This window comes from Leptidea sinapis, chromosome 16 (genome assembly GCF_905404315.1).
Source record: "Leptidea sinapis chromosome 16, ilLepSina1.1, whole genome shotgun sequence".
Classification (NCBI taxonomy): Eukaryota; Metazoa; Arthropoda; class Insecta; order Lepidoptera; family Pieridae; genus Leptidea; species Leptidea sinapis.
The window spans coordinates 271,809-286,171 of record NC_066280.1 but is presented as its reverse complement, the minus strand read 5'-3'; the positions used below and the strand labels follow the sequence as shown (position 1 = coordinate 286,171).

The following is a 14,363-nucleotide window of genomic DNA, read 5'->3' as shown; positions in this document are numbered from 1 at the left end:
GTCAATGTCAGATCACATTGCTGCAATAACTGAAAAAGCTTACAGGAATCTAGGTTTCGTTATACGTGTAAGTCAACCTTTTTCAGGTTTAGAGTGTATAAAAGTTCTTTATTTTTCATATGTTCGTAGCGTCTTAGAATACTGCTGTAATATCTGGAACCCATACTATAGGATATATATCGATGAAATAGAGAATATACAATCAAAATTTGTAAAGGTATTAGAATATCGCCTTCAGCATTATGGTTCTAGTTATGAGGAATCCTGTAATCACCATAAATTAATGCAATTAAAAAACCGGCGAACTTTACTAGATATGTTATTTCTGTATGACGTGTGCAACAACAAAATTGACTGCCCCGAACTTACATCTTCATTCATGCAATTTAGAATCCCGAATAAGCGTACAAGGCATACCACCCTTTTTAATGTCCCAATTACTCACTCTATTTATGCACAGAATTCGGTGGTCTGCCGTACCCTTAGCTGCTATAATAAACATTTCTTACCAACAGATATATTCGTCCATACTAAAAGCTCTTTCAAAAAGGAAATAATTTTAAGTATACTGTAATCGAAGAGTTGAAAACGACTTAAGACATACGCACATACACTCACACGCACATACACTCATACACACATACACTCATACACACCTTTATATTTATGAGTTAATTATTTTTTATTTTGATTTAATCATAGTTTAATTAGAGCGTTAAATGTTATACCATAAATAGTGTGAACCTGTAATTGGCAGTCGGCCATTGCATAATATTTTTGTTATTAGTTTAATTTTTGTGTGCTGTTGGTTCAATAATAAAATAAAAAAAATAAATAAAAAAAAAATAAGTTTATAATACTAAAGTCGAATTAGTGAGTCTTTTGTGGGGCTTATGTTTATGCTTTTACATGATCCGAGAAAAAATTCAAAACAATTGTATCATGAAATTGTTAAAAACGTTAGTGCAGTGGTAAAGATTGCTATAACATTTGACTTCTTAATGATACCACAGATTGGGAATGGAGCGACCAATCTCAGGCTATTAAATAATTAATTTTATTCTACGATATTACATGGTAACCATTTACCATATGTTTATGAAAAAAGTAGCCCGCTTAGTTGAATGTGCCCATTCTTCTCAGGTCTGAGGCTTACTTTGTCCAATAGTAAGTATAACAACAGCTATAAGTTCGGCCTTAACTCAGGAATTATCAAAAATAACAACTGCACTATCTGATCTAAATCCAAATGTATCAAAATTAAACAAAGAAACTTTAAATATAAAAAACTCTGTATCTGAAATGGGAACTCGGATCCAAGAGATTGAAAACTCCTTAGATTTCGCATCGGAAAAACAAGCAAGTTTAGAGAATAAGATTAAAGAAATTGAATACAAAATATCCCCTATTACTACCTTGTCTACGGATTTCGAAGGAGTTAAACAGAAATTATTAGTGATGGAACAACAGGCAAGATCATGCAATATTGAAATATCAAATCTTCCAGAAAGGCGTGGCGAAAATTTACTTTCCCAGTTAGAAAAACTATTTAACGCGATCAAGCACCCACTTAATGCGTCGGACATTGTATCAGTCCACCGTGTTCCACATGCTGATCAAAAAAAGCTTATCCCCTAAGAACATCATTGTGAAGTTACCGACACGCATAATGCGAGACAACTTAATCGCAGCCTACCGAGCAGCCAAGGGCTTAACTTCTACACAACTATCCTATATATTACGGGCCCCGCTCATAGAATATACATAAATGAGCATTTAACGCTTAACAACAAGCGTTTATTTCGCTCACTCGCAAACTCGGGAAAATGCCAAAAAACATAACTTTAAGTATGTTTGGGTTAAGAATGGAACCATATTTGCTCGTAAAACAGATACATCACCCATTATTGTTATTCGTTCACAACAAGATATCGGTAAGATTAATTAATCTGGTGTTATTTAACAACAAGTATATTGTAATTGTAGTAAAAATAATTACACTACATGAATTTATGCGATTAAACCTTAAGTATAGAATAAGCCTTAACTATAGTCAGCTATATAACTATTTCATAAAGTCTAATAACTATAAATTAAAAACAATAATTTTAAAAGTTACCCATAAATGCATTTCAAAACTATCCATATCAATATCATGTTTATCTGTTAATATGTATCATAATGATTGTCATTGTAGATATAGTAAATATTTATTAGTTACTTATTTTAAAGAAATATTTCTGTTTTGTAAAACATATTCTGATTCCATGTGTGCAAGGCATAATTACATTTAATGAAGCATATTATGACATGTCCATCAAATATATTTCTTACTATAATATTATTCAATATCTTGCAATTACCGTATTTTTGATGTGTCTATTAATTATCAATAATATATATATATATATATTAGTACTACAATTAATTTCAAAAAGATGTACAATGGATAAATACAATCTGTGTCTTTTCTATCAGAATTGTCAACTTAAATTAAATCCTTGTTGTCCCAACATAATGACTAGGATATTTACTTTAATATTTGTGGTCTTGGAACTTATTGGTAGGTGGTATTTAATAAATTTAGGAATATGCTTTATATCCTTATTATCGTGTTGTGTGTTTATAAAAAAAATAGCAGTAGATTTTTAAATGACTCTTTATTATAATCTCTCAATTTTAATTTGCATATTTCAGAAAGGGATAATTAAAATCTTTGATGCAATCATGTTTCAATGTGCTATACATATGTCTATTAATTCTATAGTTAAAACCTCTATTATTATTTTCATAATATCCAATGGCTATTAAAAACACGCTTAGTATTTAATATCAGAACTGCAGGGGCATTCGTACAAAGTTACACACACTTTACACTAACATATTGACTAACTGCTATGACATTATCCTACTTACAGAGACATGGCTTATACCTGATATAAATAATTCTGAATTTATTGACTCCCGTTACTGTGTGTTCAGACATGACAGAGACCGCTCCATAACTAACAAAAAAGATGGTGGAGGAGTTCTAATAGCAGTGCTTGAACACTTCCATCCCATTCCAATGCATCCATCTATGGTAAGTGCTTATCCAATTGAGTGTATTGCTTTACAACTACTAAGTGCTAACCCCCATGTAATTAACATTATTATAGCTATTTACATCCCGCCAAATGTATCTGACGATGTCTATGTCAATTTTCTTGACACATTAGCAAACCAAATGAACAAGAGTTCCGTTAATAAGTTCATTATTGTTGGTGACTTCAATCTGTCATCTATTGACTGGATTAGGTCTCAGGATCACATAGATATATCCGATAAATGCCCACTAACGACACCCAGAATTCATTTGCAACAGTTTTTGTCATTAACTAATAGTTTTCAGTACAACCCATTTAAAAATCACTTGAACAAATTGCTTGACCTAGTCATTAGCAGTGTGAACTGCCAAATATTGCAACCCAGTAAGTGTCTAGTAAATATTGATGTACCCACCACCATCCGGTGTACATCAATATTGGGTGGATACCCATATATATTTTAACATTTTTTGATATATTTACTCCACTATTAAAGAAAAAGGTTATGAGGTATAATTTTAATAAAGCTGACTATATATCAATTAACAAGGAGATTGATAATACTGACTGGGGCTCGTTACTAAAAGATACATCCTGCGAGCTATCCGTAGCAAAGTTTTATGAAATCATTAATACTACTATTAAAAATAACATACCACTTTTAAATCTTAAAATTATGCAATTTACCATTTGGTTTTCACCGTCTCTAATACACATTTTTAAAAATAAATCCCGAGCATGGAGTAGGTGGAAGAAATATAATAATATCTCGGATTATGAAACTTTCTCAATGTTTAGAAGACGTTTCAAGAAAGAATGCGGATTATGTTACAAAAGGTACATTAATTCTGTACAGGATAGTGTTCACTCTAATATTAAATATTTTTGGAACTATGTAGCCAACAGTAAAAAAAAGATTGGTATTCCACATCATATGACATACAAGGACTTCTCTTCTAGTAATCCTGAAACTATTTGCGATATGTTTTCTTCTTTTTTTGAATCTTCTTATGAGCCATCAAGTCTTAATTTAGATAATTGGGCCCCCCTTTTATGCACAAACACTAATAACACTAATGTAAATAATCTGAGTGTCACATTATCAGATATAAAAATTAAACTGAAATCTCTGGACCCTTCAAAAGGACCGGGACCTGACGGAATTCCAGCTAGGTTTCTTAAAAATACATGGGAAACCATCTCCTATCCAATACAAATAATATTTAACAAATGTCTAAATGAAGGAATATTCCCTAGCGTTTGGAAGCATGCAAATTTAGTTCCGATTCATAAAAACGGACCTAGAAGTAATGTTGAAAAATACCGCCCTATCTCAATAATTTCATCTTTGTCAAAGGTCTTTGAGAGTCTTGTACATCATAAAATTTACCCCCTACTTCACAACAGTATATTAGAACATCAGCATGGCTTTGTCAAGGGAAGATGAACCACAACAAATTTTATTTTATTTCCATAACATTGACCAAAATATTCAAACTGATACTATTTACACAGATTTCCAAAAGGCGTTTGACAAAATTGACCACAAAATATTATTGGATAAAATCTCCTACAATGGCATAAAAGGCAACTTGCTTCGTTGGTTTGCATCCTATCTTACTAACCGTACCCAGAAAATCATCATTAGTGGTTATGAGTCTCGACCTGTTAACGTAACATCCGGTGTTCCTCGGGGATCTATTTTAGGACCTTTTCTATTCGTTCTATTTATTGTTTCCACATGTTTCCTAAATTCAAAATTCTTACTTTATGCAGACGACCTGAAGATATATAAAACCATATCAAATCTGACACTATTCTCTTGCAACAGGACTTAAATAGACTCACCGACTATTGCAACGCAAATAAATTGTTCCTGAGCATTCCCAAGTGCCACTCTATAACGTTTTCTAAAAAAAGAAATATTATTACTCCCAATATTCCCTTTGCAGTTCAAATCTAGCTAAAATGTGCATTGTCCTTGATCTTGGCATACAGCTTGACTCTAAACTACATTTAGACCAGCACATCAACAATATTGTAGACAATGTATAGAAGATGTTTGGATTAGTCATGCGCGTATCCCGCCAGTTTAAACAACATACAACATACATAACACTTTACAAATCACTAATACGTCCTCAACTTGAATACGCTGTACAGGTCTGGGATCCTCTGTACAGTAAATATACCGATATGATTGAGACTATACAGCGTAAATTTCTAAAATCGACTCATTATAGATGTTACCGATTTAAATTATCATACCCCGATCTGCTACAAAAATATAACTTACAGACCCTAAAGTCCAGAAGGAATCTTCTTGGGGCTAAAACATTATATGGATTATGTAACAACAAATATGACTGCAGTGATTTAGTACACAATCTAAACTTCCAGGTCCCAAGAGTTATATGTCAGCGCAGTGTACGAAAGCGTCCCCTTTTTGCAGTTAGCCCAATTCGAACCAACTCCGGCGCACACGCGCTTCTGCAACGCCTATTTAGCATATACAATGAAATCTTTTCAGATATTGACATATTAGGTATATCGGAACGACAATTCAAATCAGCAATTAATAGCACATTGAAACAGCATCAACTTAATTAATGTTATTTAATTAAATTTAAACTTAAATCTCATTGTTATGAAATTAAATATTCTCATTAGAGACTTATATGTAACATCATAATAATATTGTAAGCAACCTCTGTTTGTAATAACTACTTTTCTTTCTTGTTACCTAACATTTATTTAGTAACCCGTGGACATTGTCGTTGGTTATGCACTTAGTACTACTTATGTTTTTTTATCTAGTGTGTAATTGTTTTGTCCCAAATAAAAAAAAAAATAGGTAGTAGTTTTTGACTTTCGATAAGTGATATCATATCCTATTTTGAATAAAAATATTTTATTTTGAATTTAGCTTATGATTTTATTCGCTATTCATCACAAAGCGACCTAGTAGCGTACTGCAATTCGACTCGATTACAATGCAGTGCAACTATAACCCCCTGAGGCTTTCGCTATTTACAATTAAATATTCATTATCATCAGATACTTGACTCTCTTACGCATCTCATGGCAATCGTAAACATATAATTATATACGATGGTGGTGGGATATCTCTGCCTCTTTTGCCTTCTTTAATAGCCAAAACGTGTCCTCCTATGGTCTTCACTACGCCGCATTGCATGACGTGTCCTTTCTTTGCTTTTTTTTTATTAAATTTCTCATATTATGCACGAAGACGTAGTGTTAGGGTAGGTCCCCCACAAGATGAACCGACGAACTGGTGAAGATAGCCGGAATACGTTGGATGAGGGCAGCGCAGGACCGATCATCGTGAAAATCTTTAGGGGAGGCCTTTGTCCAGCAGTGGACGTCTTCCAGTTGATGATGATGATGCCACAAGTGCCTTGAGGCGATTACCTTTGGATGCAGCCGCATGCAACGTTGCAGAATCAGTAATTGCAAGTGAGAGATTGAGTTGACTGTAAGTGGGAGCCCGAACGTGGAATGAGCTGTCGGAACACCGCGGCGCAACTTAGTGCCGTCCAGAATGTCATCCTCACTGAAATTATATACAGTACTGTTAAATCTTCAATAAAACATCAAAATTAGATTTTACTCCCTCATATTAGTCTGTCTCTAGATCCAGTGTATTTTTTGGACTTGAAAACAAACATTGAGTACTTTCGTTATAATATTGAAATAAATCTGGTGCTTAGGTATTAAAATAAAAGTCGTTCAGTTATCATCAGAGAAAGTTAGGAAGATATTTAAATATTGAGAGGCCCAATTAATGGGCTGGCTGAGATTGAACCTTTTAGTTCTAGATTTGGTCTAGATGAGACGACTGAGTAAACGCATTAAACACATTATGTGTACCATAATACGTCCTTGATCACCAAGGGACGGGCCGCTATGGCCTGAGTCTAAATCAGAGATGGAGAAGATGGATTATCTCAAAATGTAAAAGTTTCTTACTCACATTACGGTACAGATGTAAAACATCTCAGTAATGTTGATGACTTCTTCCAACTTATCCTGAGGCACGCGCAGCCAATGATTAAATGAGGTTTGCATGTTCCTACACCACTCTTTTGTTGGTAGATTTTTGATGTGAGTGTATGGAAGGAGTATTTTCTGAAAGAAAATTTTATTGTGCACATAAACAAATAAAAATAAAATATTTTTATATTAAATAGGATATAAAATCTTCTAACTTATTAGCCGAAAGGTGCTTCAGACCAGTGAAAGAACGGGCGCAACAATATCAGGGCTTCTTTTTTTTATAAAAATTTGGTTACAATGTAATATGGTACAATAAAATTTATTATTGAGCAAAGCGAAGCTGAGCGGACCTCCCACCGGGTGACTCCAGTTGATTTCTATGTTAAATTGTTTCCGGGCCATTTCTGGACCGAAGTTAAAAAAATTTTGAAGTCATAGAAAGCTTTCGAATTTTTCCTTTATTGTCTGTCGGCTGGTATTGTCGAGAAATAAATTTAAATTTCGACTTGATTCAATTATTATAATTAAAAACAGACATAATTTACAAATTTATGTTTATTTAAAAATTGAGCCGATTGATCAAATCACACTAAGTTTTAATTGTAACACTGCTAATTTAGTTTTGTCTTTGTACAGAGACTTAGTTTTCCTCGCTTTAGTCAAATAGATATACGCCGCAGCAAAGCGGTCCGACAAGCGACTGAGGCATCCTAATTTAGTAGCAGGCAATAGGCCCACAGGTGGGCGGTCGCACTATTCCCAATCAGTGTTATCATTAAGAAAGTCATTTATGTTATAGTACCTTTACCACGCAAACATTTTTTAACAATTCTTTAGAATTTCGTAATACATATGTTTTGGACATTATCTGGGCTCTTGTTTTAAAAGCATATACAACACCCCACAAAAGACTTACCTACTCGGCAGTAGTAGGCATTGTAAGTTTATATTTGTTCCTGGCATTATATATCCATATTAACATTATGGTTATGACGGTTTCTAGGAAATTCACTTATGTGCCTATGTACATACATAACATTGTCAAAAATATATTGTGAGGCAACATTCAAGATGTTTATTTCTTTAAATTTTGCTCTCAATGATTCTTTATGACCTAGGTTATAATTAGCGCGAATATGCAGCTCAAAGATGGTATTGATATCGGCAGAATTGCCTCATTGCAATATACCATAGTTAGGACATAATACTATGAAAATAACTAAAGTAAACTAGTCGCGCCGTATCTACGTCGGTTATAAGTCTAATCTTCTTAACTATTAGCCAATCCTTCAATATGGTGGTAGTAAAACTGCATTGAAATTAGGTATAATGTGTCATTGATTTTATAAAAATATAATTTAATATTGATTATAATATACAGACACATTGATAATATTAATTATTTATATATAAAATAATAAAAAAACATACAGACACCAAAACAAAACCGAAAGGTATCTACAGTAAGGGTCCCATTTTTACAAATTTACTAACAACTGCTCCCAAAAAGTTTTAAGATTACAATTATTATTTTTTGTATCTAATATTATTTATGAACGTCTTTTTGTTTAGGGTTTATTACAATAAGGTAATGGGAGAAGAAGAAAATGATCCATTAATTCTTCTGCAGTTAGCAAGGGATATACTGAAAAAACTCCTGCGTAAACAAATAGCACTCACTGTCTACATCCGCTACCTACCCTAAAACTTGTTTTAGTAGTTTCATAGTTCAGCTACCTATATACGCACTTGTTTATTAAAAATTATTACATTCACTGCAACAATGACTTTTTTACATCATTTCCTACATCATTTCTACCTCGATCATCCCACAACCGACAGCATCAATATTTTGTCATTTCTGTGCGTTAATCTATGATCGGCTTGGCGGCGATCGGCGTTGTCATGGCAACATATTTATTTGTTAGATAAAGAATGAAATCAAATAAAATGTTATAATTCATGATTTCTTAATTGTGTTATGTAATTCTATGATTTTTTTTCTACTTTCGTAATAAGTTCCCATAACACAAGACGGCATTTTAATGTAGTACCTATATCAATGATTTTCGGAGCGCTAGTGACATATTTACCTCTTTTAAATCTATAATATCATTGCTTACGCTACATATACCAAAAAGAAACCCTGGAAAATATATGGAAGTCTCGGAAGGAACTCAAAATTTAAATAACCAGTTTTACTAATTATATGAATAAAAATATTATATTTGAGTATTAGTTTCTCTCATTAAACCTTACCTTAACTTATAAAATCTGAATCCCTTTAGAAACGTAAAGAAGTAACAAATATAAACTCAAGCCAATAAATAAACATACAAACTTTCCCCTTTATAATATGAGTGTTATTTTTGACTAAAAACGAAAAAAACCTCCGACTGAACAGATCTTGATCGGAAAATGGGACAGACCGACGAACGTAAAACTTATAGCAACCCACGTTTTTTCCTGAATTCAAAAAAATACCTAACTACTACTCCACCGATGTCACTGTCCAAATTGGGTTCTAATTTCAAAATACGCAGCTCAAATTGAAATAGTGTTTACATTGCTGCCTATTGACCAATTATATTTTAAACAACTGCAGAAAAGGCAGAAATGTATAGCCATAGCAGTCAAAGATTATTATGGTGTCATTTGTGGCGTGTGCCATATTTCAGCTTTGATTTTGTATGAGGTGCATTGTCTATAAGTATAGAACGTCATTGAAACTAGCAGACCGATGACAGATGATATTCTGTTCATATTGTTATGTTAACTAGCAGACCTATGACAGACGTCGTTCTGTTCATAGTGTTATGTTAACTAGCAGACCGACGACAGACGTCATTCTGTTCATATTGTTATGTTAACTAGCAGACCGATGACAGATGTTGTTCTGTTCATATTGTTATGTTAACTAGCAGACCTATGACACACGTCGTTCTGTTCATATTGTTATGTTAAGTAGCAGACCGATGACAGATGTTGTTCAGGTCATATTGTTATGTTAACTAGCAGACCTATGACACACGTCGTTCTGTTCATATTGTTATGTTAACTAGCAGACCTATGACACACGTCATTCTGTTCATATTGTTATGTTAACTAGCAGACCTATGACACACGTCGTTCTGTTCATATTGTTATGTTAAGTAGCAGACCGATGACAGATGTTGTTCAGGTCATATTGTTATGTTAACTAGCAGACCTATGACACACGTCGTTCTGTTCATATTGTTATGTTAACTAGCAGACCTATGACACACGTCATTCTGTTCATATTGTTATGTTAACTAGCAGACCTATGACACACGTCGTTCTGTTCATATTGTTATGTTAAGTAGCAGACCGATGACAGATGTTGTTCTATTCATATTTTTATGTTAACTAGCAGACCTATGACACACGTCGTTCTGTTCATATTGTTATGTTAAGTAGCAGACCGATGACAGATGTTGTTCAGGTCAATTGTTATATTAACTAGTAGACCGATGACAGACGTTGTTCTGTTCATATTGTTTGTGAAGTAGCAGACCGATGACAGATGTTGTTCTATTCATATTGTAATGTTAACTAGCATACCTATGACAGACGTTGTTCTGTTCAATATTGTTATATTAATTAGTAGACCGATGACAGACTTTGTTCTGTTCAATATTGTTATATTAACTAGCAGACCGATGACAGACGTTCTTTTCATATTGTTATGTTTACTAGCAGACCGATGACAGATGTTGTTCTGTTCATATTATTTCATATTATTATATTGTTGATAATGTTCTGTATATTCATAAGCATATTAATGAATTTGCTAGAAATTGCGACAACCATAATGTTAACAAGAGGAGCAAACTTCTTCAAACTCAGGCTATTTAATTATACATTTTATAGTACGATATTTTAACAAAATAAAATAAAAAACCCACTGAGATTTATTCATCTTTATTTCAATTTTTTTATGGTCCAGCCGTTCTCCTGTTATAAGTGTTCGAACAACTATATTGTGTATTGTATATAAATTGGAACTAAATATTTTTTATGATGATCGCACACATAGGGATTATAAAAGCTATAGTTTGTAAGGCTATCTAAGTTTACCTATCTAGGTACGAATGTATAATATGATGATTAAATGCAATATACTCGTATGAACTATGCTAAAAGTTTTATTTCGGTCAGCATAAACATGCAGATTTTGCGACTTAGAAACGCGTGACCAAGCTACGTAGAGCTTGTCATGGGTAAAACATGACGTGCCAAAATGTATGCCGTTTACATTTAAGGTTTGTGATTTGTTGAAAGTAATTGAAAATGTAACTGCAGACGTTTAAAATTAATAACTCACTACGTCCGCAGTGAACCTACAGCGCGCCCGTCCCAATCGCCCGCCATCGGACCGCAACATAATATCGCGCACTCGGTTATTTATCTTCATCGTTATCACTATTTAAATATTAGTCCAAATGATGTAGTGTAAAAGACAAAGTTTACTTTAAATACCACATACGATAAAAGCATTTTTTTGATATAAGAATTAACTTGTTACTACTAAATGTGCGTTACAAATAAATTAATAATTTTTATTTCATTTATGGTTCACTTGTTTTGCGATAATGACTGACACATAAAAGATAGATATTTATAATATTTTTAACTCCTACGGTATTTGCAGGACACGCATGAATAGCTCGCAGATTGCAAATTGTTTCCTACTTACTTGTTGACACTTATCTTTATATTTTGGATAATTCACATTCTTATCTTTCCTATATGTAATTCTGATGGGCAACCTATATTATTGTAAAAATTCATTAAAATCCACTCAGTGGTTTTTGCTTGACAGAGAAACAAACATAAATTTTTTTAACTTTCGCGTTTATAATATTGGTAGGATAACATAATCAGTACAATGTAGTGCGGTCGTAGAATAAGGTAAAATGCTCCAAAGCAACCTTGTTCAATTAACCCCACAGAAGATTACTGCTTTCCCCTTAATGCCTCGTCTAGTATCGGAATACTAACAAGGCCATTTGGCTTCGAAGAAACTGGGTTCATAAATATATTTATCTACACCCATGCTCTAAATCCTCTATTAAAGATTCTGAAACAGTTAGCTTATTGCCAACATAAAAACACCCAATGTTCTAATAACCATTACATCATCCAAAAGAGTGTTGTAATGTTGTACTGAATTTCATAACAACACTCCTATGTTTTTTTTTATCCCTTCATGCGCAAAGAGTTCCAACATACAGCCACATTCTTATTGCTCGATGCGTGGTAGGTATCTGTGTGAATTTCAAAAAAAGAACATTTTCGTTTACGCGCGCTCCACACTCCCAGAACGTCGCACGCCGTAAAAAAAAGTAGGTTATTCGAATCCCCGCCATTTTTCTTCGATATTTTTATTGTTTTGTTTACAAAAAATGAGCGATTCATTTTAAACGCTGCAAAAGAACATTATATTCGAGTGAATTTTAATTATTGCACTATACAAAATGTAAATTACTACTAAAATAAATAATTGTTTCATAAATACTTAGTTTATTTGTATATAGTCAGTAATGAATGATATTAGGTAAGTAAGCTAACTGTTCCAGAATCTTGTAGAGGATTCATATTCTGGGTGTAGATAAAGTCTTGTATGCAACTATTGATAATTAGGTATTAAAACTTTCATGTGATACTATTATCACACTCGGCTTCGCCTCTTGTGATAAATCCACATTCATGTTTTAATACCCCTTATTACACAACAGTTGCATAAATAACTATAAAATAATGATAGGGATTAATACAAGCCTGCCCACATTTAAGCGTTCTACAGAGTGCAGTTCCGGCCATATATGGAGTAGTGTAGGCGAATCCCAGTATCAGGTCGAACCATTTGACTGAGTGCAATGCGGAGCTGTTTGACTTGTCGGGATATGTGAACGGCTAGATCATATTGCCGTTGCGTAGAGAAGTCTTCATTGTGTGCTTTTTACCACATATTCCAAAGAGCTGCTAGACTTGATTCCTGACCCCAAAGTCCACCTTCGCACGACACCCCACGAATTAGCCCACCCCAATATCAACCCCAACATCTGAATATCTGGCGTTAATCTATCACGATCAAACAAACTATGAAATTAGCTTAATGTGGTGTTTCTCGGACGATACGACATGGGTAATTTGCAAAAAAAGGTAGGTACACCTCCCGAAAAGCTCGGCAACAATCCTGTGATTCTTCTGTTTTTGCAGGAAAAGTATATTATTCAAACTGTACGTAATGTGTGTAACTTTATGTATTAATAAAACTTTAAATCGTTGAAGTAAAACTTTTTAGGCGCGACTTGGGAGAACAATATTTTTTTAAAGTACTTTTGTAATAAATAATATTATATATCTATATATATATATGAGATTTCCACGTATATAGTCACTCATCACGATATCTCTGGAACTATTAGAGCTAAAACTTGAAAGGAGACATTTTTTTTGGGCCCACTGGATATGGTGATGTTTATTAATCGTATTATGCTAGTAAAATTGTAATTAATTTATAATTGTCAACAGGCCATATTTAATTGTAAAATCTAACCGGGTTCATGAAATTATAATAAAAAGGCAAACACTTGATATATTTCCTGCATACAGTTGCGGTCACCATGGCAATAAAATGCGTACAATGAAACATTTGTAACATTCATGTGAGAAAATTAAAATATTACTGAAAAACATGGTGGTAACAGTGTTAGTCATTTCAATTATTGTTTTAGAGATTAAACTAACTAAGCATCAAGTACATAGTTAAATATTACCGTGCAATGGAATAAAGTAACATAGACAAGGTCTATATCTGTGAACTCACAGTTCACATCTGTCCTTTTTATTTTTATGTTGTCAAAACGGAATTCCGTACTTTTCGTTTCTTTCGAGTTACGTGAAAGTTTATTTTGCATTATGATAATTATTTAGTTTCTTTCATAGATTTTAATATCGCATTTACAGCATATTATACTCCAGAGAGTCGTTGTGTAAATTGTGCAGTACGATTTCATCGTAATGTGCGAAAACATTAATTAGTGTCTGAGATGCCTGGAGACTTGAACTGGGCCTCCGGAGAACACAAAATTGTGTTCAAAATAAATACCTTCTACGGGGTAGGATACATTCAAGGCACACAAGAGAAGAAACTTATCTACTGTTTGACCCATCGATTTCTAATACTAGAGCTGCTCTTGCCGGATATTGTTGCAATGGTTTGGTGGGTAGACA

The 14,363-nt window shown here is 33.4% G+C and overlaps 1 protein-coding gene across 3 annotated transcripts in view; it reads right to left on the bottom strand.

Annotated features, from left to right (window-relative positions):
* LOC126968656 (terpene synthase-like) overlaps window positions 1-14,363 on the bottom strand; it is a 58,872-nt gene that overhangs the window by 18,952 nt on the left and 25,557 nt on the right. For 2 of the 3 annotated variants that reach the window (XM_050813684.1, XM_050813686.1), the window contains exons 2-3: window positions 7,081-7,235; window positions 6,519-6,660 (exon numbers count right to left, since the gene is read on the bottom strand). The exons of the other annotated variant lie outside the window; for it this stretch is intronic. In XM_050813684.1, the coding sequence (XP_050669641.1) occupies window positions 6,519-6,660; window positions 7,081-7,235 (297 nt within the window). The remainder of the gene's footprint in view (window positions 1-6,518; window positions 6,661-7,080; window positions 7,236-14,363) is intronic. 3 annotated transcript variants of the gene reach the window in all.